The sequence below is a fragment of the Meriones unguiculatus genome, chromosome 10, assembly GCF_030254825.1.
Source record: "Meriones unguiculatus strain TT.TT164.6M chromosome 10, Bangor_MerUng_6.1, whole genome shotgun sequence".
Lineage (NCBI taxonomy): Eukaryota > Metazoa > Chordata > Mammalia > Rodentia > Muridae > Meriones > Meriones unguiculatus.
Genome location: NC_083358.1, coordinates 108,539,409 through 108,562,677, shown reverse-complemented (window position 1 = coordinate 108,562,677; position 23,269 = coordinate 108,539,409). Strand labels below are relative to the sequence as shown.

Genomic DNA, 23,269 nt, shown 5'->3' with positions numbered 1-23,269 from the left:
TATATTGCCTAGGCTTATTTTGAGCTCCTCCTGCCTTAGCCACAGGAGAAGCTGAGACTATAGACATGTGCCTTTATTCCCAGCTCTTCAACTGTTTGCAAGTTCACAGTTCAGTGGTGTTCATATTCTGCTTACAGTCTTAGAGGCTGTTGGCCAGATGGGAAAACCCAGTTCACTGGAAAACACACACTTTGACTTTCCTCTTTTACTTGTAGACCCCTCTGTTGCCACACAGCATGGTGGGTGCCAAAAGGATCAAAACAGTTTGTTAATGTAAACCCCATAGTCAGGGTTCCTTTTTTGTTTCAGAACCATAGTTAGTAAGCTCACGAATCATTGAACTTTCTTTTTTTGAAAATTATCTTAAGACATGTTTGTGTCACCCTCCACTGTTGATGATACTAGTCAAGAATTGTGATAAGGATGGTCCCTTTGCTCATGGCTTCTGGGGCGTCCTAACATCTAGTTCTAAGATTTTTAAGACGAGTTGAGGTGGGTGTGCCTCAGGACACATCATTCATTTGAGCACTCCTTTCTATTTTCCTGTTAGAAGCATTTCAAGTCTTCTCTGTGCGGCCGGCAGCCCTCTTGATTCTAGCATTTCCCAGGGTTGCTATTCCTGGGAGCACAGTCAGTTTCTGATTGTGCACATGCAGAAGAAACTTCCCTTGATTTTCCTTAAGTGTTTCTTCTCTTCTAGAAATGGAAATAGATGGCTCTGTCAGTTTTGTATGTATGATTCATGAGGAGGAGATGCATTAAGTAAGAAGAAAAATAAATGTATGTGGTCAGCATTCTAACTTTAGTATTGGTATATCTCACACTGTTGCGTGGGCCTTCCTTCAGCTGTTGGTTTTGCAGAAGTCTTGGTTGTGAGTTCATGTTCCTTTGCAGAGACGGATATGCTTTAAAGGTATGATTATGCCCAGTTGTCCCTCTGTAGAATTCTCTCGTCACCATGCCTCAGTTTTTGATCTTCTCATTTTCCTTTCTCAAGACAGTGTTTCACTATGAAGCTCTGGCTGTCCTGGAACTTACTGTGTAGACCAGACTGGCCTCCAACTGCCCGAGATCTACCTACCTCTGTCTCCTGAGTGCTGTGGTTAATTTTTTTCTTTTAAAATGATATTTTGCATTTTATAATTAGAAAAATGTCTTTATAAAATTCCCAGAGAACTTGAGATGGTAACTGTTTTCCGACATGGGGCTTCTGTTAGAGTAGAGGCAGGAAGCCAATGTCTGGCTGCCTTGCTGCACGTCCTACAGGGAAGCTGCAGAGCAAGCGCAAGCGCCTCAAGTGAGTGGGAAGACATGGGCACCGAGAGTGTGCCGAACGTCCTGTGGGCCCGTGGAGAAGCACAGTGGAAGGACTGTGTCTGGTGACGCACAGTACAGATTCTAGAGCCAAGCTGCTTGAGTCCAGACCCTGTGTGTCATTTCAGCAACCTTTCTTAGAGCCCTTCTGTGCCTGTCTGTTTCCTTGGGAAAATATGGGTGGTGGTGGGGAACGGGGACATGTACTGCACAGGGAATGTTGTATATAAGATAACACATACTCGGAATGTAGACCCCAATACGTCTGTCATAACGGAGGGGTGATAGATTACAGCCATGAGTGCACATGGAGAAGGGATTTAGATTAAAAAAGATGTTAAAGAAAACTCCCCCAAAGTAGTATTTTTAAACTATATGTTTTTATACCCATGTTCCTGGAGACAAAAACGACTTAGAAATAAAGTTAAATAAAGTTAAATACTTTCCATGTTCTAATTGGTTTTTTCACCAAAGCCTTATGCTTGATCTCACTGTTTTTCTTAGCAAGTTGTTTAGATAATTAGGTGAATTTATAAATGGGTATGTTTTTTTTTTTTACATTTTTAAATTTTTATTTCATGTGCATTGGTGTTTTGCTTACGTGCATGTTTGTGTGAGGGTGTCAGAGCCCCTGGAACTGGAGTTACTGAGAGTTGTGAGCTGCCATATGGGTGCTGGGACTTGAATCCAGGTCCTGTGGAAAAGCAGCCAGAGCTCTTAACTGCTGAGCCATGTCTAGACATCCCCCTCCCCCATGGATTTATTAGGAAAAGCTTAATCTAAGAAAATTTCCAAAATATTTAATACTTATTTATTTATCCTTCAAGTGAGGCTGGAGTGGGGAGGGCAGTTGGATTGAAAGAAGGCTGTTACTCAGCAACAGTGCTTAAGCAACATGCATAGTGGGGGGTAAATCTAAGATGGTGGTAGGAGTTTGAAGAGAGAGAGAGAGGACATTGCTATTCTGATGTTGCTGATGATAGCTTGAAGAAGTGAGCTCACAGTTACCCGAGGATTCATTGATTACTTGAAAGCCTGACTACCATGTGAGACATCCGATCTGAAGAGTCAGCTTCCAGACAGCTCACTTGGGTACAAGAATGCCTTTGAGGCTAGAAGTGTAGGGCTTAGAGTAAGGCCCTGGGTTTGTTCTGCACACTGACCCCCACAAAGGGGAGGGGAGGGGAGGGAAAGGGGGAGAAAGAGGAAGAAGAAAGGAGGAAGAGAGAGAAGAGAGAAGAGAGAGACAAAGACAGAGTGAATTGATTATGGCTGCTGCCTCAGATTGGCTGAAAGATAAAAGCTTCCAGGTGTGCACAAGAAGACAGGGCGCCCTGAGCACTTTATTTAAATAAAATTTGTTCTGTTACATAAGATGCATGATAGTGTTATAAAATTATAGTGTATAAACAAAGGTGTTAGAGTACTAAGAATGTCTTTGCGTGCTGGCTGGTGGTGCCCCACACCTTTAATCCCAGCACTAGGGAGGCAGAGGCAGGCGAGTCTCTGACAGATCCCAGAAAACCCCAGAAAGAATATCTCCTCCATTTGCATTGTTTTCAGATTTTTTCTTGATATACTGAGATAGAAATACTGAAATAGTTTTCTTCTTCTTCTTCTTCTTCTTCTTCTTCTTCTTCTTCTTCTTCTTCTTCTTCTTCTTCTTCTTCTTCTTCTTCTTCTGCTTCTTCTGCTTCTTCTTCCTTCTTCTTCTTCCTTCTTCTTTCTTCTTTCTTCTTCTTTCTTCTTTCTTCTTTCTTCTCCTTTTTTAAAAACAGGTCTTACTATGTAGCTCTTGCTGGCCTGGAACTATGTAAATAGATCAGATTAGAACTCACAGATCTGGCTACTTCTGCCTCTGCCTCCTAAGTGCTGGGATTAAATCCACGTGCTATCATTCCCAGCCTAAGAAAACGTTCTAAAAATTAAAAATCTCCCATATTCTCATGTTATTCTTGCTTAAAATTTTTTGGCATAATACTTCCCATTTCTCTGATGTATGCTTCATAACTCTGTAGTTATGAAGCAATCATTGAGTTTACACTTTTGTAATTTTGCTTTTTAAAATTCACTTAGATTTTTGCTCTTTGTGTTCCTAGTCATGCTTATGAATTAATATATATTTTATGACTTCATCTTTTTGTGCTCACACTATGTTTATTAAACGATTGCCCTGTGTTAGCTATGTCTAGTTGGTTGGTCCTATGTCTATGATGGTTGGTCCTGGAATTAAGCTTTTCTTGCCCTGAGTCTAGAATACACTAAGAAATCAAACCCAGCAACCAGACAGATGGAAATAATTTTTGAGGGCTCGAGAGACAGCTAAATGGATAAAAGCACTAATTGATTCCCAGGAGACCAGAGTTTAATTCCCAGCGCCTACAGGGTGCATAACTCCAGTTCCAAGGGGATTTGACATCCTCTTCATCCTTGGCAATACAAACATGTAGCACACAGCCATGAATGCAGGCAAAACACCCACATGCTTAAAAGGGATTCTCAAATATTTTTTTAAAAATAATTATTTTTTAAACTGAATTGAACAACACAGTTGAACTGTGATCACACAGATATCCTTAGTTTATACATGATAATCCATCTGAGAATTAGGCTATAGAGTAGGCACGCATGCTCAGAACCTGTTTAGAATTTTTTCCTTTACTTATGCAGCTTCCTAATACAATAGCTCTGTCCACTAGAGAACTATATTTGGTAGCCATTAGGCCCTTGCTACACACCAACCAGTTACAGCATTCTTGTAGTAATGAGAATGAAGAGGCTGAAAGTGGAAGTGAGAGGTCAGAGTCTTCTGGGTTAACCTTTGTGTTTGGTAGTTTATACCTGCAGTCAGCCAGGCCCTGGGAGTAGTATGTGGTAGATTGGGGAGATGAACATCTGTGAGACGGCCCTGCTTTTACTTTGTCACCTTCCACAGGACCAGTTCATACTCTGGATGTACTGGGACTTGTGACAAGTAGGCATCTTAACCTCTTGCCGCAAGAATAATTGGAAGATACATTAGGTTGAGCTAAATAAAATTGATATCCACTTGTTTTGGTCTGAGTCCACTTTAAATGACTAGGCATTTGCTGCTCTTTGTAGAGGACCTAAGTTTGGTATCCAGCACCCACACCAGGTGGCTCACACCTGACTCCTCTGCTCTCCATGTGCAAATACACTTATGTACCCATCCTTAGTCACATCTACATACATAATTAAAAAGAGATCTTTATTATTTTTATTTCTTACAATTTATTTGCTTTGTATCCTGGCTGTAGCCCCCCCCCCCCATCTCTTCCTGGTCCCACCCTCCCTCTTTCTATCCCCCTAGGCCCCTGATAGGAGAGGTCCTCCCATACTATCTAGAAAGAGGAGCCAGACAGTCCTGATGAGACCTGATAGGCTAAAAATAAATCTTTATAAAAAAATAAAATTAGCTGAGTGGTGGTGACACACGCCTTTAATCTAGCACTTGGGAGGTAGAGGAAGGCATTTGTCTTAAGTTTGAGGACAGCCAGGACTATACAGAGCAACCCTATCTTGAAAAAACAAAAAATGAAAATTAAAAAAATTAAGAAGTCTGCCATGAGGTAGCCAATCTTCAGATATTTTTGGAGGGTCCCTTTTATTACCTTGGTATTACAAACATTTACATTTTTATGTTTCTTTTATCTTGTAAGGGGGGCTGATCAAGAGTCTCTTGTAGCACAGGCTGGTTTGGAACTTGCTGTGCTGGTCTTGATCTTGATCATTTCCACGCTGAAATGCTATGTACAGCATACCCTGTGTCCACTTACCTTCTCTGTTTGTTTGTTTTGATTTTTGTTTTTGAGACTTGGGAGTCCCTAGAGCTTATTATGTAATGCAGATTGGCTGCAACCTCACAGTGATTGTCCTGCCTAGTCTGTAGTGCTGAGGGAGGGGACAGGTATGAGCCACCATGCCTGGCTCCATTTGTGTTCCTGGAGCTCCAGGGCTCTATTTTTACTTTCTTTCGCTATCACAGTGTACTTTTTCTGCAAGTGATTTTAATGCTTAGTATAAAAACCATTTTTTTTCCCTAAATCTCCTCCTCCCGTGTGTGTGTGTGTGTGTGTGTGTGTGTGTGTGTCTGTGTGTGTGTGTGTGTGTGTGTGTGTGTGTGTGTGTGTGTGTGTGTGTGTTTGAGACAGGGTCTCACTTTGTAGTTCTGGTTGGCATGAACCTATCTATGTAGACCAGGTTGGCCTGAAAATCAGAGATCTTTCTACTTCTGCCTCCAAAGTGCTTGGATTAAAGGTGTGCCCCACCATGCCTGACTTCTGAAATATTTTGAATGTTATTTTCTAGAGATAGACCTTTTAAAGTATGAATCTCTTAAATTATCCATTTAGCTTTTCACTGATTTAATTCAACCTTCCTCCCATCCTCTGCTAAATAGAAGCTTTATCTCTGTGACAGATGGGCTCTCCTTGCTTCTTTACATTTGCTGATAAGACTCAGACAAAGTTGTGCTTTTGGTTTCAAGGATCTAAAACCTGGCTGAAAAGTTAGTTCTAAATCGCCTCTTTGGGGCTACATGTAGTTCAAAGCAAGATAAAAATAGTTGCTGTGATAAAATACCCTGACAAAGCAACTGAAAGGAGAAAGGGTTCTTTTGATCTCACAGTCCATGTGGGAAAGTCTGGAGGCAACTGGCCGCATAATGTACACACATGGACGTATGGCACTGCTCGGCTTAGTGTCTCTTTCTCATTCAGTCCAGGTCCCGTGAAATGTGCCACCTACTTCTATTAACCTAGTCCATATAACGCCTCATAGGGATGCCCAGAGGCTCATCTCCTAGATAATTCTGGATTCTGTCAAGTTAACAGTCAGCATTACCCATCACAGAGCAGTTACCTAATGCTCTCTAACTTACCTTCCAACATTGTCTAATGCTTCTATAGCCATTATAAAGACATAGGAATTCATAATTTATTTCATGAGCTGGGATACTGTGATTATTTGAATGAGAATGACCCTCATAGACTCATATATTTGAAAGCTTGGTCTGCATTGGTGGAACTGTTGGGGAAGGATTAGGAGGTATGGCCTTTTTGGAGTAGGTGTGTCATTGGGGGTTGGGCTTTGAGATTTAAAAAGTTAACACCATTCCTAGTTAGCTTTCTCTTCTGTGTCTTATGCTTGTGAATCAGATGTAAGCTATCATCTGCTGCTTTAGTGCCATGACTACCTGCGTGTTGCCATGTTTTCCGCCATGATGATCAAAGACTCTAATCCTTCGGAACCATGAGCCTCCAAATTAAATGCTTTCTTTTATAAGTTGCCTTGGTCATGGTACTAAGGTATAACTTGGTACTAGGAAATGTAGTCTCACTGTAACAGGTCTGACCATGCTGTTTTTTCTTTGTTGTTTGTTTTTGGTTTTTGTTTTTTTGAGAAATGTGGAAGACTGCGACTTTGGACTAGGAAAGTGGCAGGCTATAAGCCTGCCAGTGGGGCCATCCTAGTAGGAGTTTGGAGGACACTATTGCTGAGAGCAGTGTGCACTATGGAGGCCCTGCTCACGAGGTTTAAAAAGGAACAATATTAGCTAGAGTCCATGGGCCAGAGGCCATTCTTGGGATATTTTGGCAAAAACATGGCTGCATTTTGCCATTATCTGAGACTAAATGGAAGAGTTTTGTACTAATTTCATTGGCAGATTTCAAGATGGCCTAATATTGACATGTGTGGCCATTAGTGATCATTCTACAATGAAAATGAACAAGCAGGGCAGAAAGAAATACAAAATGTACAATTTGAGGAGAAAGAAAAAAACAGAAAATTTAATATTGGGGCCTTGGTTGTGTTGAAAGAGATAAGGAGGAATGGAAATAAAGGGCATGGTGCCCACAGAGTAAAACTCCCCCCTAGCTAAGCCTGCAATCTGTGAAAGAAAGGCCCAAGGAATTAGCTGTTCCTAAAGAGCAACAACAAAGGAAAGCTTATATGAATGTAATTCAAGGAAGGACCAGGCTTTATCCCAGGCAGACAGCAGAATTTGGCAGCATAGTGGTTCTGGCGTTAGAGTCAAAAAAGATACAGGAATTACAGGGACTGTGGAATTGTCCTCCATAGTTAAGGAAGGCTGCTGAGTTCAGGCATGTGGCATGGGTCCCTGTATGGAGGCCCAGAGAGGCCATTGCATGAAGCTCTGAAAGTGAAGCCTGAATTGTGTTGGAGACTGTAGGATGTTAGAGATGTCAGGGATGTACCTGCCGAGAAGAGCAGCAGACAGGGAGTGAGTGGAACCAGCCCAAGACAGAAGCATGTTGCAGGCAGCAAAGCTGGGAGGATGGAACCATCTAAGCCCTTTGACATCAGACATGGAGTTAATCCCTTCTGGATTTTGCTTTTGCTTTGGTCCACTATTTCCTCACTATGCCTGCTTTCCTCCCTATTGGAATGGTAATGTTCATTGTATTGTATGTTGGAATTGTGTGGTTTAACTTTTGCTTTTACAGGGAGTTACAATTAAGAGATTGCCTTGAGTCTCAGAAGGAACCTTAGACTTTTAAACAGTCTTGAGATTGGAAGACTATGAAGAGTTTTTAAGATGGATTGAATGCATTTTATATTATGATATTATATTATGATATTTTTATGTTATGATAAGTCTATGGGAGCCAGGGAGTGAAATGTGGTGGCTTGAATGAGAATGGCACCGATAGGCTCATATATTTGAATGCTTGTTCCACAGTTGGAAGAATTGTTTGGAAAGGATTAGGAGGGGGGTGGGCTTTGAGATTTTAAAAAACCCATGCCATTCCCAATTAGGCTTTTTCTCTCTCTGCGTTGTGCTTGTGGGTCAGATGTAAGCTTTTAGGTATTGCTCCAGCACCATTTCTGCCAGTTGCTATGTTCCCTGCCATGATCGTCAGGGACTTTAACCCTCTGGAATCATGAACCTCCAGATCAAGTGCTTTCTTTTATAAGTTGCTTTTGTCATGCTATTTTGTCATGACAGTAGAAAAGTAACTAAAACAGAAACTTGAAATGGAAAGGATGCACTGTCGTGTGTGTGTGTGTGTGTGTGTGTGTGTGTGTGTGTATGAAATACACTTGTTGATAAAAACTTAGTTTTACTATATTAAGGGACTTTACAAATAACTGTATTTAAGTACTTTTCAAAAAATAAGAAGTCGGTTCTTGAAATTTGATAAAGACATTGATAGGAAAGAACAGACCAGTATCTCTTTTTAAATATAGATGTAAAAAATAGATAAAATTTAACAAGAAATATACAAAACTAAGCAATATATACAATGGGTAGTAAATCAAGATCAATTAGAATTTCCCCCAAGGATGCAAGGTTAGTTCACTAATCAAAAATAAGTCATCAATATAATTCACCATATTAATACTCTAAAAGGATTATCTTATTTCAAAACTTGCAATAAAGCATTCTACAAAATAAAACATCCATTCTTGATTTTCAAACTCTGTAGCTGAGGAGACTGTTCAATTTGCAAAGTGCTGACTGTGCAAGTATGAAGAACCATATTTGAATCATTAGGGAAAACAAAAAAGCCAGACATACATGGTGGCATATGTCTGTAACCCAAATGTTGGGAAGGCAGAGACAGGAGGCTTCTCCTCTCTCCAGTTGGTAAGCCCTGGGGTCCATTGAGAAACGTCTCAAACAAACTCAAACTCTCATGTATATGTATATACACACACACACACATATATATATATATACATATGTATGTATATACATATGTACATACATATACATATATATAATCACACACACATATATATGTATGTCTGTATGAATGAGGTGGAGATACTTTAATTCATGACAGAATATATATACTATATATATAATAAAGATTATATATAATTCTTTATTACCTGTATCATAAAGAAGTTTGTTTCAGGTTCTGTCCTTATATATGTCCATACATATGCATACAAGCGTATGTGCACACACAGACACACACTGCTCAGTAAGCTAGCTGTCCGTGAGAACTGCCTTACCAGACGAAGTGCTGCAATTCTAAAGCTAATACAGTTACTGGTGAAAGACTAAGGGCTTCTCACCTAAGACAGAACAAAGACTGAGGTACTCCCAACCCCTTTTCAACTCAGTACTCATTCTAGCTAGTGCAGTAGAGAATCAAGCTAGCTGTACAGACAGAGACATAGCCAAGTCTACCCTGGAAAGAAAAGAAGTAAACTGTTCTTTTGGCAAGTAAAATATTCTGGCTTTATTTTGGTTTTGAGACAGGGTCTCAGGCAGCCCACACTGTCCCTGTGTAGCTGAGGGCTGGCCGCCTTTGAACTCCTGATTCTTGTGCCTCCCCCTCCATGTGCTAGGATTAAGCTTTGAAATGTGCTTTTGTATACAAAATGAGATGAACTTTATGAGAAAACAGAACTAGTGAGTGAGCTTAACAAGATTGTATGATGGATAGAAAAATTAGTTTTGCGAGATGACTCAGCAGGTAAAGTGCTTATCATGTGAAACTGATAATCTGAGTCCCTAGTTCTCACAGTGGGAGTGCGAATCAACTCCCAAAAATACACACTGGGGGATACACACATACATACTTATTATTAGTAACATTAATATTATTTATTAATAATAAACATTTTAATACATTTTATTCTATATACTAGCAATGAACAACTGAGAATTGAAGTTTTGAAATCTATTATTTATAGCTATATGTAGTGGCACTTCCCTTTAATCTAAGCACGCGAGAGTCAGAAGCAGGTGAATCTCTATGAGCTTCAGGTCAGCCTGGTCTGTAGAGTGAGTTCCAGGACAGCTAGGGCTACACAGAGAAACCCTGTTTCAGAGGGGGGGAAATCATTTATAATAGTACCAAAGTATAAAATAATAAGAACTCCAAATGGAAAAACTGTAAAATATTGCATGTAGAAATTAAAGAACATTGAAATAAATGGAGAAAAATCCCATTTATAAATCAAGAAGTACTTTTAAGGTAGAATTTGTAAACCCTGGTATTGTGGCATATGCCTTTAGTCCAAGCACTTGAGAAGCAGAGGCAGGTGACCATCTGTGAGTTTGAGACGAATTTGTTCTATGTAGCAAAGTCTTTTACTGGTCTCTCTTCTCTCCCCTAACAGTCTGCTTAATTCATCTACTTTACTATCCTTAAAACTCGTTACATTAATTAATTTATTTGTGTATACTGCATGTGTGAAAGCTTGCACATGCTATTGTGCATGTGTGCAGGCCAGAGAACAACTTGTGATACTCTTCTCTCTTTCCACCATGTGGAGAAGTATTTCTCCCCTTACCCACTCCTTTAATCCTTCAGTCTACTTTTGCTCACAAACAAAAGCTTGTGGAATTTGTCTTTTTGAGACTGACTTACTATGGCAGCGTCCTCTCCCACCCATTTTCCTGTGAGTGGCATTGCATTCTTCTTGATGGCTTAATAAAACCGCTTGTGCACATACACCACGTTGTTATAGCCATTCATTTGCTCACCTGACACCTGGCCATTCTACACTGATGACTCACAATAAACACGAATATATTGGCATATCTTTTATTGTTGTTGTTTTTATTTCTTGAGACAAGGTCTGCTATTATAGAGCCCTGGCTGTTTTGGAACTCTCCCTGTAGACCAGGCTGGGCTGAACTCACAGAGGTCCACCTGCATCTGCTCGGATTGAAGGCATGCGCCACCGTGCCCAGCCAGCTGTCTTGTTTCGTGTACTGATTTAGATTTCCTCAGCTGTGTGCCGAGCAGGGGTTCAGCTGGATCGTGTGGCACGCCTAGTTTGAACTCTGAAGAATCTGTTTACTGACCTCCATAGTGAATATAGTAATTTACATTCCCACTTAATAGTGAGTACAAACACCACCACCCCCAGCCTGGCATTGTAAGTGTGAACCACCATGCGTGGCCTTTTTGCATGATCAGTGAAGATTGCTTGTTAATCTCTGTCTTTTCTATATAGTGTGTAATTTCTTGCTTTTAATTTCTACTTTTATTCCATTGTGATTTGATAAAATATAAAAAACCTGTAGTTTCTTTTGTATTCATTAAGGATTTTTTTAATAGTCTAAAATGTGGTCTACTTTGTAGAAACTTCCTTGGCTACTGAGAAGAACCGTGTTTTTCAGGTGTTGGATAGAATATTCTGCAGAGATTTGATGAGTGCATTTGATTTATGGTACAATTTAATCCTGAAGCTTCTGTGTTGAATCTGTTTAGATGATCTGTTGGTAAGAGTAGGTTCTGACATTACTAGTATTGTATCTGGACCTATGTGTTTCTTTAGTGGTGTTTTCAAACTGAGAGGAATTCACATACAATATAATTCACTCTTTTAAAGTATATAATTCACCAGTTTTAACATGTTCATACTATTGTATAATCATTACCAATAATTTCAGAGCATTCACATACATCACACTCAAATGTACATTCTCTCTCTCTCTCTTCCTCCCTCCCTCTCTTCCTCCTTCTTCCTCCCTTCCTCCTTCCCTCCACCCATCAATGTGTGTGTGTGTGTGTGTGTGTGTGAGACAGGGTCTCCTTCTGGCCTGTTTAACCACATACACTAGGTTGGCTGGCTAACAAGACCCAGGGATCTGCCTGTTTCTACTTCCCCAATGCTAGCATAATTCCACAGTTGGATTTTTTTTTTTTTTTTTAAATGTGGGTTCCTGGAGATTGAATTTAGGTCCTCATGTTTGCAAAATGTTTTACTGATGGACCTCCTTCTCTAGTCCCCAGAACTTTTCCATTAGTCCATTAGTCTTTTAACCATTTATACTTATTTCTCCACAGTTTCCTCACACCCGTCAACCACCAGTCTACTTTCTATAAATGGAGTCATATAGTATGTGACTTTTCTACTTAGCATAAGGTTTTCAAGTGTTGCTATGTTGTAGCACGTGTTACTTCTTCCTTCACTGTGAGACATTCACTGTTTCCTTTTGGTGCTGGGTATCAGTCCCTCAAATTCAGTATGTAGGCAGGCAGTCTGCTGGCTGAGCTCTATCTCCACGTGACTATCCAGTACTGTGTGTCTCTCTGTTAGTTGATGGGCGTTTACGCTGGAGCTCTTAGGAATGGTGCTGCTATTAATATATTTGCACATGTTTTTTATAATGTATTTGTCATTCTCTTAGTTTTTAGCTAACAGTGATATAACAGTGATATAATTAACTATTTAGCTCTGAGGAATAGACCTTAACATTTTATTTTTTTAAGATTTATTTATTATTTATACAACATCCTGCCTGCTCACCAGATCTTACTATAGATGGTTGTGAGCCACCATGTGGTTGCTGGGAATTGAACTCAGGACCCTTGAAAGAACAGCGAGTGTTCTTAACCTCTGAGCCAGCTCTCCAGCCCAGACCTTAACATTTTCATTTTAAATCTATGGAGGTTGTGATTGTAGTTGGCCCAGAGCAAGTTCTGCCAGGTAGAAGACACCACCTATCCTGTTGTTTATTTTTTATTTGTATTTTAAGAGACTTATTGATTTATTTTTGTGTGTTTCTGTGTGGATGCATATGAGTGTGCTGCTGTGTGCATGTCTGGAGGCCAAAAGAGGACGTTAGGTGTCATCCTTTATTACTCTCTGCCTCTTCCATTGAGCCAGTGTTTTCTTGGCTAGGCTAGGTGCTTAGTTATCCTTCTGGCTCCTCCCTCCTCCCTCCTGCTGGAGACTTGCTTGCTGGGATGTCCAGCTTGTTAAACAAGTGCTGGCTAGCCTCTAGTTGCCAGTGCCCTCCCCCCCCCCCGTGGGGAAGTGTGCTTAGCTGCCCCAGCTTTGTCGTGTTTATAACGACACTGGAAGCGTTGTCCTTTTACTTCTATTCACAGTAAGTTATTTTTCAAGACCAAATTTGTCAAACCATGAGGTACTTTTGAATGTTTTATGAAAACTGTAATTGTTCAGTTAGTTTCTACTTATGTAAGTTATGTCCTGAAGACCCAGTTCTGTTAATGAGTTCGTTTCCCTTATGCTTGTGTAAGTCTGTTCTGAGACAGATGACCTGAAGCTATTCTTATCCTTCTTGTTGATTTGGAGTAAAGTCCTGAGATGTACTCTTTTATTCTTTGTTCTTCAGTTAGGGCACACTGTCATCTGGGGATGAAAGTAGGCTAGAAATACACTATTACTACTGGTTTGTACCAATTTGCATTTCCAAGCAAGTGTCAAAGTTTCTCAAGTTCATGGTGAAGGTGCTTTGAAGTTTCCTCTTTATTAGGTGTGATAACAGTTGACAGTAGTCTAACAGTATAGTTAGCTTGTCTAGGAGATGGCTCGGGGCTGCAATACTCACTGAGCAAGTGTGAGGACTAGAGTATGGAAGAAACTCATGGAAGTGGAGAAGGGAAAGCATTTTCTTGAGTGTGTACTACTGGTAAGGTGTCTAAGCTCCTGTAAATCTGTAAATAACCTCACTTATGCCATTATGAGCAACCATGCTGAAACTCAGTGAGTCAACAAAAACACAATATAAAAGAAAACAATAACAAAAGAAACAGAAAGTAAAAGGGGACTGGTTTAGAAGATGAAGACAGCAGAAGTGGAAGGGGAAACAAAAGAATGTAATGGGGAGTGTATGTGATAAAAATACATTATCTACATGTACAATTAATGTATGCTAATAAACATTTTAAAATTTAAAAATTAGAAAAAAGCCAGTGAATTGTAAAGAAAACATTTGGAAAGGAGTTACTTCTGGAGGTTATGAGAAGGGTGCATAAAGACTTTCTATAACTTTAGGGGTTAAACGAAGAGATGGTTTATAGACTTATGATGTATTTTTTCTATATTCTATTCATCTGTTACTTTATATGTGTTAAGTATATGATGTAAATCTTAATATATAAAATATCCATGACATACTGCTACTGAAAAGAATGCTATGGCGGTATCTTGAGGCAATGCAAGCCTTCATCTTTTATGATACTTGCCCTTAGCTAATGTATTATAGTTTCTGTATTAGTTACTTTGGGATCTGTATGACTACAATACCTAGCTGAGACAGCTTAAGGGGAGGATGGTTTGTTCTGGCTCATGGTTCATCATGACAGGGAAGGCTTGAGGGGCAGCTCGGCTCTTGGTAGTAGGAGCATGTGACAGACCTTTCGCTTCATCACAAATAGGAAGCTAGAAACCGCTGGCTCCCCAGCAGCCTGGAGGGGCTGTGTGGAACTTTTGAGCTTCTAGCGCCATACTGTATCTTCCTTCTTGAAAATAAAATTGTTTTGAAGCAAAAGAGTCTCCTTTCGGACTGGAGAGTATTCAGCAGTAGGGAGCACTCAGTGCTCTTGCAGAAAATGGTATCGGCCTCCCAGCACTCATGTTCTGTGGTCCACAGCAGCCTGTACCCTTAGCTCCAGGGGTCCTGTGCTCTCTGCTGACCTCCCAAGGCACTGCACTTCTATTGCAAACCCACTCACAGAGTTTTTAAAACACACATAAAAAAAGGTTAAATTACCTTTTCTTTTCCCCTTTGCTTACTGATTCTCCCAAACCCAGCCTTTCTCCCTCCAGTATTAGCAATTAAAATGTGTACAACAGAGGCTCTTATCAGCATAGCCATGCTGCTTTGGCACACCTGTGACACAGCCTCTCACCGATGCCAGTGCCAAGTCAAGAGAAGTATTTTATAGACATCTGTGTTTACTTTGTGGTGATGCTGTATTCTTTTCAAGTAGAGAAATATATATACACACATATATATGCCATTTGTGAGAGAACACACAAGAATAACATGGATCCGAATTGTTCTGGGGATAGATGTCTGTGCTCACCTTTAGCTCATATATTTCTGAAATGGACACTGGTCAGAGGCAGGTGCTTATGGACATCAGGCAACAGTTAAGGAAAGGGTCCAAGCATTTGTTTTGAAGAAAATTACTTATTTTAAGTTTTTTTTATTTGTTTGTTTACAATCAACCAATGCTAGAGATTGAGCCTTCCACGTTCTACGCTAATGTTTACTTTTTTCTTTACTTGTTTTTACTAGTTCTGGGACACAATGTTTTTACAAGATTATAGACCATTTCTAAGTAGCATTCCACTGGACCAAGATAATAGAGTCAATGAGAGAGGTCACCAAACTCACACTGATTTTTGGGGACCAAGTCGGCCTCCAAGGTTGCCGATGACGAGAAGATACAGGTCTCGAGGAAGCACTCGTCCCGACAGGTCGCCAGCTATTGAAGGGTGAGTTGCTGTTTTCTGTTCTCAAGGGTTGTCTGAGTGAAGGATATACTGGCACAATCTAATCTTCATGTTTCTTGGACTTAATTTTTGTGGACAAGACAGAAATATAGGCAGGTTGAAAATGAAGCTAAATTGAATGTCATACTCAAGTATTATTAATTAAAGATTGGTGATAAAGTAGAGAGTGATACACCTAAAACACTTCTCTAAAGCATTTTTATTAATGTCTCAGATTAACAGAGGGGTTTTATCAAATTTTAGAAAAAGCTGGGTTTGGTAGTTCATGCTTTTAAAAAGCATTTGGCAGGCTGAGAAGGATCATGAGTTCAAGACCAACCTGGGCTAAATTTTGAGACCATGTCTCAAAAAAGAATGGGGAGTCAGAAGCAGACAGATTCTTTTGTGAATATGAGGCCGCTCTGATCTGCTGAATGGGTTCATACAGTAAGACCATGTTTCCAAAATAAATAAGCCAATAAATAGATAAAAGAAAAAAAGTAAAAAGAAAAATAAATTTGAAAGACAACAAAAGGTATAGCAAGTATTACATCACATTGGGATCATTCTTAGTTACTTTTCTATTGCTGTATCAAAACACCATGACCAAGGCAACTTAGGAAAGAATTGAATTGGGCTTAGAGTCCATCATGGCAGGACAGCATGGCAGCAAGCAGCAGATAGGTTGACTGGAGCAGCTCAGAGCTTATGTCTTGATATGTAAGTAGAGGCAGAGAGAGGGTACAATGGGAAAACCTTGGGTTTTGAAACCTCAGAGCTTGCCCCCAGTGACACAAGATCACGCCTCCTAATGCTTCTTAAATAGTTCCACCAATTGGGGGCCATTTTTATTCAAACCACCTCAGAATGCAAAGATCAGGATTTAAAGATTTAAATAGATGAGTGCAGTGGGAGTATGAAATTTTTCTAGCACCTTCCACTCCCAAACTCCTTAAAACCAGTTTTTATAGGCTGTTTAGTTCTCCTAGGTAGCTCAGGCTGGTTTTGAATTCCAGATGCTCCTGCACTAGGCTCCCAGTTGTTGGGATTGTAGGTGTGTGACACCAAGCCTGCTTTATACTACATTTTTGTAAAGGAAGGGATTTTTTTTTTCTCTCTCCTGCCTCATATTCTGTGCTAAGAATATTTTCTTTCCTGGGTACTGTGTCCCATGCTTCCTGCCCACAGACGTAAAGAAAGCTGGATGAGCATAGATTTAACTTTATCCCTTACTGGGTGGTGGCAAGAAGAAAGGTGCTGAGAGTGGATGTATGGTTAGCCAGCTAGAATGTCTGCTAATCATTTACAGTAAAGTAAGTGCCATGTTTGAGCTGCATGTGGGGGCACATGCTGTCACTCAGCACTTGGGGGTGAAGGCAGGAGAATAAAGAGTTCAAATCAGCCTCAGCTATAGAGTGAGTTTGAAGCAAACATAGACTCCATGAGCCTTTAGCTGAAAACAGACAAACAAAATAAAAAACTGAACAACAAAAGCATGTGTCAGGTGAGTTGCACTATACAATCAATATTTTTTAATGTATAGCAATCTTCTGAGAATTTTTGTTTTATTCTTATTGTAGGTGTTATAAGTTAAATTTTTGGCTCTCAAAATGTTTTGTACATTTTGGTCATTTAAATTATTTATTGATAGTTTTTTATAATCACTAATATCTTTCTTTAAGTAGACCCACCTATTTTTACTTTTATTTAAATTTTTTATTGTGAATTGAAGCTGCATGTTTTTCTATGCCCAGACATTATTGCCATTGTAGTCAGTAATTCTTCTTCTTCTCCTTCTTCTCCTTCTTCTCCTTCTTCTTCTTCTTCTTCCTTCTTCTATTTCTTCTTCTTCCTCCTTCTTCTTTCTTCTTTCGTCTTCTGTTTCTTCGTCTTCTTCCTTTTCTTACCAAGTGGAGACCATTTCTTAGAAAATGACCAGAAAATACCAGATTATTTTCTGAGGGTTCTTTACATAGGAGATTGGAATGGAACCCATTTTTCACTTGGGACGCAAAGTCTGCTGTAATTGGAATCTGGGGATGCATCCCCAGCATACACATACATTCTTCTAAGTATCCGAGGAGAATTCTAGTGTTTTCCTTGCAAAGACATTATGCTTGCAGCTATTGCAGCTGCTTTCCAGTTATGGTTGAAGATGTGGCTGATGCTGAGGGCGGCAGAGTGGGAGGATGAAGAGGGACATGCTCTATGGACTTCCTTCCCAGCCTCTAAAATAGGAATTGAATGCATTTTCTCTCACTTATAATTTACCCATGTTGTGGTGTTTGAGCTAAAACACAAGGTTGTTAATATCTTTCATCCTATTAGACTTAAGTTCCAAGAAGAAAGGGACCATTATTTCTGCCATTATACCTGGCATATCACAATATGGTTTTTATGTTTTGCTTGGACATAAATATGTAGCCCATACTTCTTTGAAAACTTTTGACTCCTCGTGCCATAGCCTCCCTGGTACTGGATTATAGGGGTGAACCAGTATACCCTGAAAACTAACCCTCTTTTTAAAAATAATAGTGCAGGCCAGGTGTGGTGGTGCATATCTTTAATCCCAGTACTCACAGAGGCAGAGGCAGAAGTATCGCTGTGAGTTTGAGGCCAGCCTGATCTACAGAGTGATTGTAGGACATCCAGAGAGAAATCCTGTCTCAAAAAACAAAACAAAACAAATAATAATACCTATATTAGGAACTGCATTAGTTATTGTATACATTTCAGGGACATAATACCCGAGAAAAGCATGTTAAGGGAAGAAAGGAGTTTATTTGGCTCACAGTTAGTTCCAGACAGTTTGTCATGGGGAAGTCATGGGGCAGGAGCTGCAGCGACCTGCAACACTGTGTCTGCAGAGAGTACTGCTGCTTGGTTCTCAACCTCCTTTTAATTCAGTTCCTATCATCAGCCCATGGAATGTGCCACCCATGTCAAGGATGGGTCTTCCTGTCTCACTAAATGGATCTAATGTAGACAATCTCTCACCCAGAGGGCTGTTTACATGGTAACTCTAGATCCTGTAAATTGATCATCAAGATCAACCATCTTGAGAGCCCAAAGCAAGCCTGCTTTCAGAAGACACTGGAGCCTCACTCCCACTGAAATCAGAATGGAGGCAGTGCTACCAAGCTCCTTTCAAAACTCAGAGTCAGTGCAAGGCTGCAGAGATGATGGCTCAGCAGTGCAGTGGCTATCTTCTAGTGGATCCAGGTTCAGCAACCTGTGCCCACAAGATAGCTCTGCTGTATCTCCAGGGCCAGGGGATCTGATAGCCTCTTCTGGCTTCTACAGACACTGCATGCACAGACGTAATGCAGGCAAAATATAAAAATAATCAAATTGAGTTTAAAGTAAAAATAGTCAGTGTGACACATAAGAAAAATCATAAGGCATAAGCACAGGAAAGAAAAATATAGTCCATATATGTAGATACGATGGCTACTTACCTGGGTAATTTAAAAGAATAAAATGAAAAAGTATACATGAACAAATTCAACTAAGCAAAATGATAGGTGACAAAAATGTTTTTAGCAATAGTCAGCTTAAAATAGAAAGTCATAGCTGGTTGTGGTGGTGCAAATGGCCCCAGCACCTGGGTAACATACACAAGGTTTACTGTTAGTTGAGGCTAGCCTACTCTACATTTTAAATTCTAGGGCAGTGAAGGCTCTATAATGGAATACTATCTCAGAAAAAAAACAAAAAATAACTAAGAAAGGGCACTCTTGAGGCAGCAGAGTTAATAAAGTACCTTCCTGGCAAACATGAGGACCTGACTTTGGATCTCAAGCACCCGTGTGAAAGTGTAGTCACATGTGTTTGTAACCTTGAGGGGAAGGGATGGAGGCAGGAGGATACCTAGAGCAGTCTAGCCAATTGGTGAACAGTGAGGTCACCAAGAGACCCTGTCTGAAATGATTAGTGTTGAAGCCTAGATAAAAAGAACAATGAAAGTATGTGCATTTGGTGAGGTTCTAAAGTGTTTAAAAATATGCCAGCATGTTAGGAAGTAGAACTTGAGAACTTTTAGTCCAGTTTCTCTTGTCTTCATGGAAGTATAAATGGAAGACAGAACATGGCCAGGACATATTACTCTACCCATTCTGCCTGTGACTACAATGGTTGTCATTACAGTGTTATCTGTTTTGAAAGTACACTACAATTTTATGTTTAATATATTGCATTAAATTTTTTCATTATTTATTTTTACTGTGGCTTCTTCCTCATAACAACTTTGTTCATTTGAGTAGCAGTATAGCTTCTTTAATCTGCTTGTCAGGCGCTCAACTATGCTTTCCATGGGCTGCATCTTAGGATCCCATTCACCTATTTCAATAGGCAGTACTTTTCACTTAAGAAAGTAGCTGTTGAGGATTAGCCTTTGTGAGAATATGAGTGTGTTCTTCCTAGGAGTTCCTCTGAAATATGCATTTTCTGGGGCTGTAGAACACTTGATGTAGAACACTTTTGCTAACCTGAGAGTAAACTCAAGTTATTCATTCATTCTGCAGTTGTTTGTTGGCTGCCTAAAGTGTATCCTTTGCCCTGTAATGTTAGGCTTTCAAATTCTAGCTCATCTGTGAGTAATCAGAGCCTGAACACACTAACTCACTTCACCTTCAAATGAGGCTGACTTGAGCCAGAACCCCTGCTTATCGATTGACATCTGGGGGTACTATGTCCTGGTAGCTACCTGATACCATCTTTGGATTTCTCAGATATCAAGAAATGAAAATGAACACAGGATTGATCGGTTTATGTAGAGTTATTGATGGAACACAAATGGTCTTTAGAAGGAATTTCATTCCGATTATTTATATTTTACTTTAAAGTTTTTAGAATGGTAGAATATTTGTATCTGTTAGTTCTGTTTAACTTTTAGACAAGTAATAGACGTACATAGTTTGCACATAGTACATTAAAACTGTCTTTATTTTAGTGCTCTCCTCTCCCCTTTATAAAGACAAATTTCATAGTCTAAGCTAGCCTGGAATTTGCTAGATACACCAGCATGGCCTTGAATTTTTGATCCTCCTGCATCTACCTCTTTTTTTTTTTTTTTTTAATGATTTATTTATTTTTTCATGTATGCAATGTTCTGTCTGCATGTACACCTGAATGCCAGAAGAGGGCACCAGATCTCATTATAGTGGTTGTGAGCCATCATGTGGTTGCTGGGAATTGAACTCAGGACCTCTGGAAGAACAGCCAGTGCTCTTAACCTCTGAACCGTCTCTCCAGCCCCTGCATCTACCTTTTGATTACTAGGATCACAGGCTTGCACCACCATGCCCAGTTTGTGAAGTGTTGGGGATTAAGCCAGACCAGGGCTTTGTACAAACAAGACAAACATTCCATCAACTAAGGTACATCTGCACCCAGAAAGGCCTTTGATTGTTAGCATTAACCTGCATATAAGAAGGCTTTCTTTTTTTTAATTTTTTTTTTTTTTTTAATATTCATCACAGGTTATTTACTTTGTATCCCAGCCGTAGCCCCCTCCCTCATTCCCTCCCAATCTCACCCACCCTCCCTCATCTCCTCCCTGTCCTTTTCCAAATCCACTGCTAGGGGAGGTCCTCCTCCCCTTCCATCTGACTGACCCTAGCTTATCAGGTAACTATAAGAAGGCTTTCTACCTATACAGTATGTTCTCAAGAAGTCATCTCTAAATTTTGACATCATAGTTTTTTGATACCGATCACAACTTAGATTTTGAGTATTGACTTGGTTGTTAACTTCCCCCCTTATTTTAAAAATGTTAGTTTTTTTAATTTTTCAGATTAAAAGACAGCATAACAAAGAAGCAGCCATAGTTACACTTTGATATGTAATCTTATAAACTTTTTTTTTTTTTTTTTTTTTGAGACAGGGTTTTGGTGTTTTTGTTTTTCTTTTTTTGTTTTTGTGTAGCCTTAGCTGTCCTGGACTTACTTTGTGGACCAGGCTGGCCTCGAACTCACAGATATCCATCGCCTCTGCCTCCCGGAGTGCTGACAGACTTTTAAATATACACACACAATGTGATATCTATGTAGTGAAAATAGGATCAACCATATACATGATTATTCTGTATGAATATACCTTTAATATATGTCCAGTTTGGCCCCATCTAGGGGTTCTCTTAACTCAACAAACATTGCTGTTCTCTCTACCATTGGCTCTTTTAGATGTTGTTCACACGATAATGAATGCAGTAGTAAGAAAGAAACTTCCTTTGTGTATCTTAAATAATAAGGAAAAAAGTAAGCAAAATAAATAATATTCAGCAGTACTAAGTAGAAGGTAGGGAGAGGTGAGAAGGGAATGTGGAAAGCAAAAAGTTTCTAGATGAGTCAGTGAAGGCCTCATTGGGAAAAAAAATATTTGAAAAGACAGAGGGAGTGAAGGAAGGAGCTAGAGTGTGCTGACAAGGAGATACAGCAATGTGGGTTAGAGTTAGTGAGGAGAATATTAGGAGATGACAGCTCAGAAGATTCTGGAGTGTAACTGCGAAGGTAGGGATTCAAACATGTAGAGAATCTAAGGGCTTTTGCTTCAGTGGGGGCCTTGGGTTTAACTTACGTCATTCTAACCATTATGCGGAGAACAGAGCGGAGGACTGCGAGGGCAAGGGTAGAGGCAGAGAGCCATCTGAGAGCTGCTGCCTTAACCTAAGCTTTACATGCCAGTTGTTTAGGTGAGAATAAGAAAGACTTGTTTGACTCTAACGTAGCTTGTGGGATATAGCATGGAACAGAAAAAGAGAAATAAGGGTGACACCAAGGTTGCTGGCCTGAGTGACTAGAAAAGTGGGGCCACCATCATGTGGAGACCACTGTTTGTGGTATTTAATGTTATAAAGTTGGATGTAATTGCCAAAGAAGTCAAGATAGAAAATAGTAGAATACTTTGGTATGGTGACCTATACTAGCACTTATGAAACTAAGTCAGAGGGATTGCTATGAGTTTGAAACCACCTGTATTCCATAGCAAGTATCAGGCCAGCCGGTGCTACACAGTGAGATGTTGACTCAAAGAAAAACAACAAAACAAGAAACGTCAGAAAGAAAAAGGAAAATCAGAACTCCGAGAACAGTGCTGAGAGAACTGAGCCTGGGCACAGCCCTGGGAATTGGGTGAAAATTCTTCCATGGGCTCTGTGTGGGACTCCCTCTACACTTGTGGGTTGATTTTGCTCCTCTGTAAATTATTAAAAGTGCAAATACATTTACCTCACCACTTTTAACATTCACCTTTAATAAGAAATTATGTAACCATAAGGATAATAACAGAAAAATCAGCATAAATATTGGGTATATTAGCAGTGGATAATTTCTGAACGAAACTTACTGAGACCACCCTGAGCAGTCTCTGTTTGGTACTTTTGATGAAACTGAGGCAGCTTATGACTTCAAGAGAGTAACATAGAATGAAGAATGAGCAGGGTAAATGAGTTGACCCTGGTAACTCTAGCATTTGTAACAGGCTGGCTGCAGAACTTCAGGGAACCAGGCTGTTTTCTCAGTCCTCAATCACTGTACTTACTTGTCATTTCTGCAGTGTGGTAACTTACTCTTCATGTTCCTGGTAAGGGGGTGGGGGGGTGTGCTCCTTATTTGACTGACATTTCCTGCCTCACTATTTCTGCCGGGCTGGCATTGAGGAACAGCTTGGTTAGGTGGGTTCTGGCAACAGGTGTCATGAGATAATAGTCATCTCAGTACGTGAACTGAGCATGGAAAGTCTGTTTCCAGGG

The 23,269-nt window shown here is 40.0% G+C and overlaps 1 protein-coding gene across 2 annotated transcripts in view; it reads left to right on the top strand.

Moving 5' to 3' along the window:
- Rnf115 (ring finger protein 115) overlaps positions 1–23,269 on the top strand; it is a 62,638-nt gene that overhangs the window by 31,380 nt on the left and 7,989 nt on the right. For both annotated transcript variants that reach the window (XM_060393048.1, XM_021656144.2), the window contains one exon: positions 15,323–15,522. In XM_060393048.1, the coding sequence (XP_060249031.1) occupies positions 15,323–15,522 (200 nt within the window). The remainder of the gene's footprint in view (positions 1–15,322; positions 15,523–23,269) is intronic.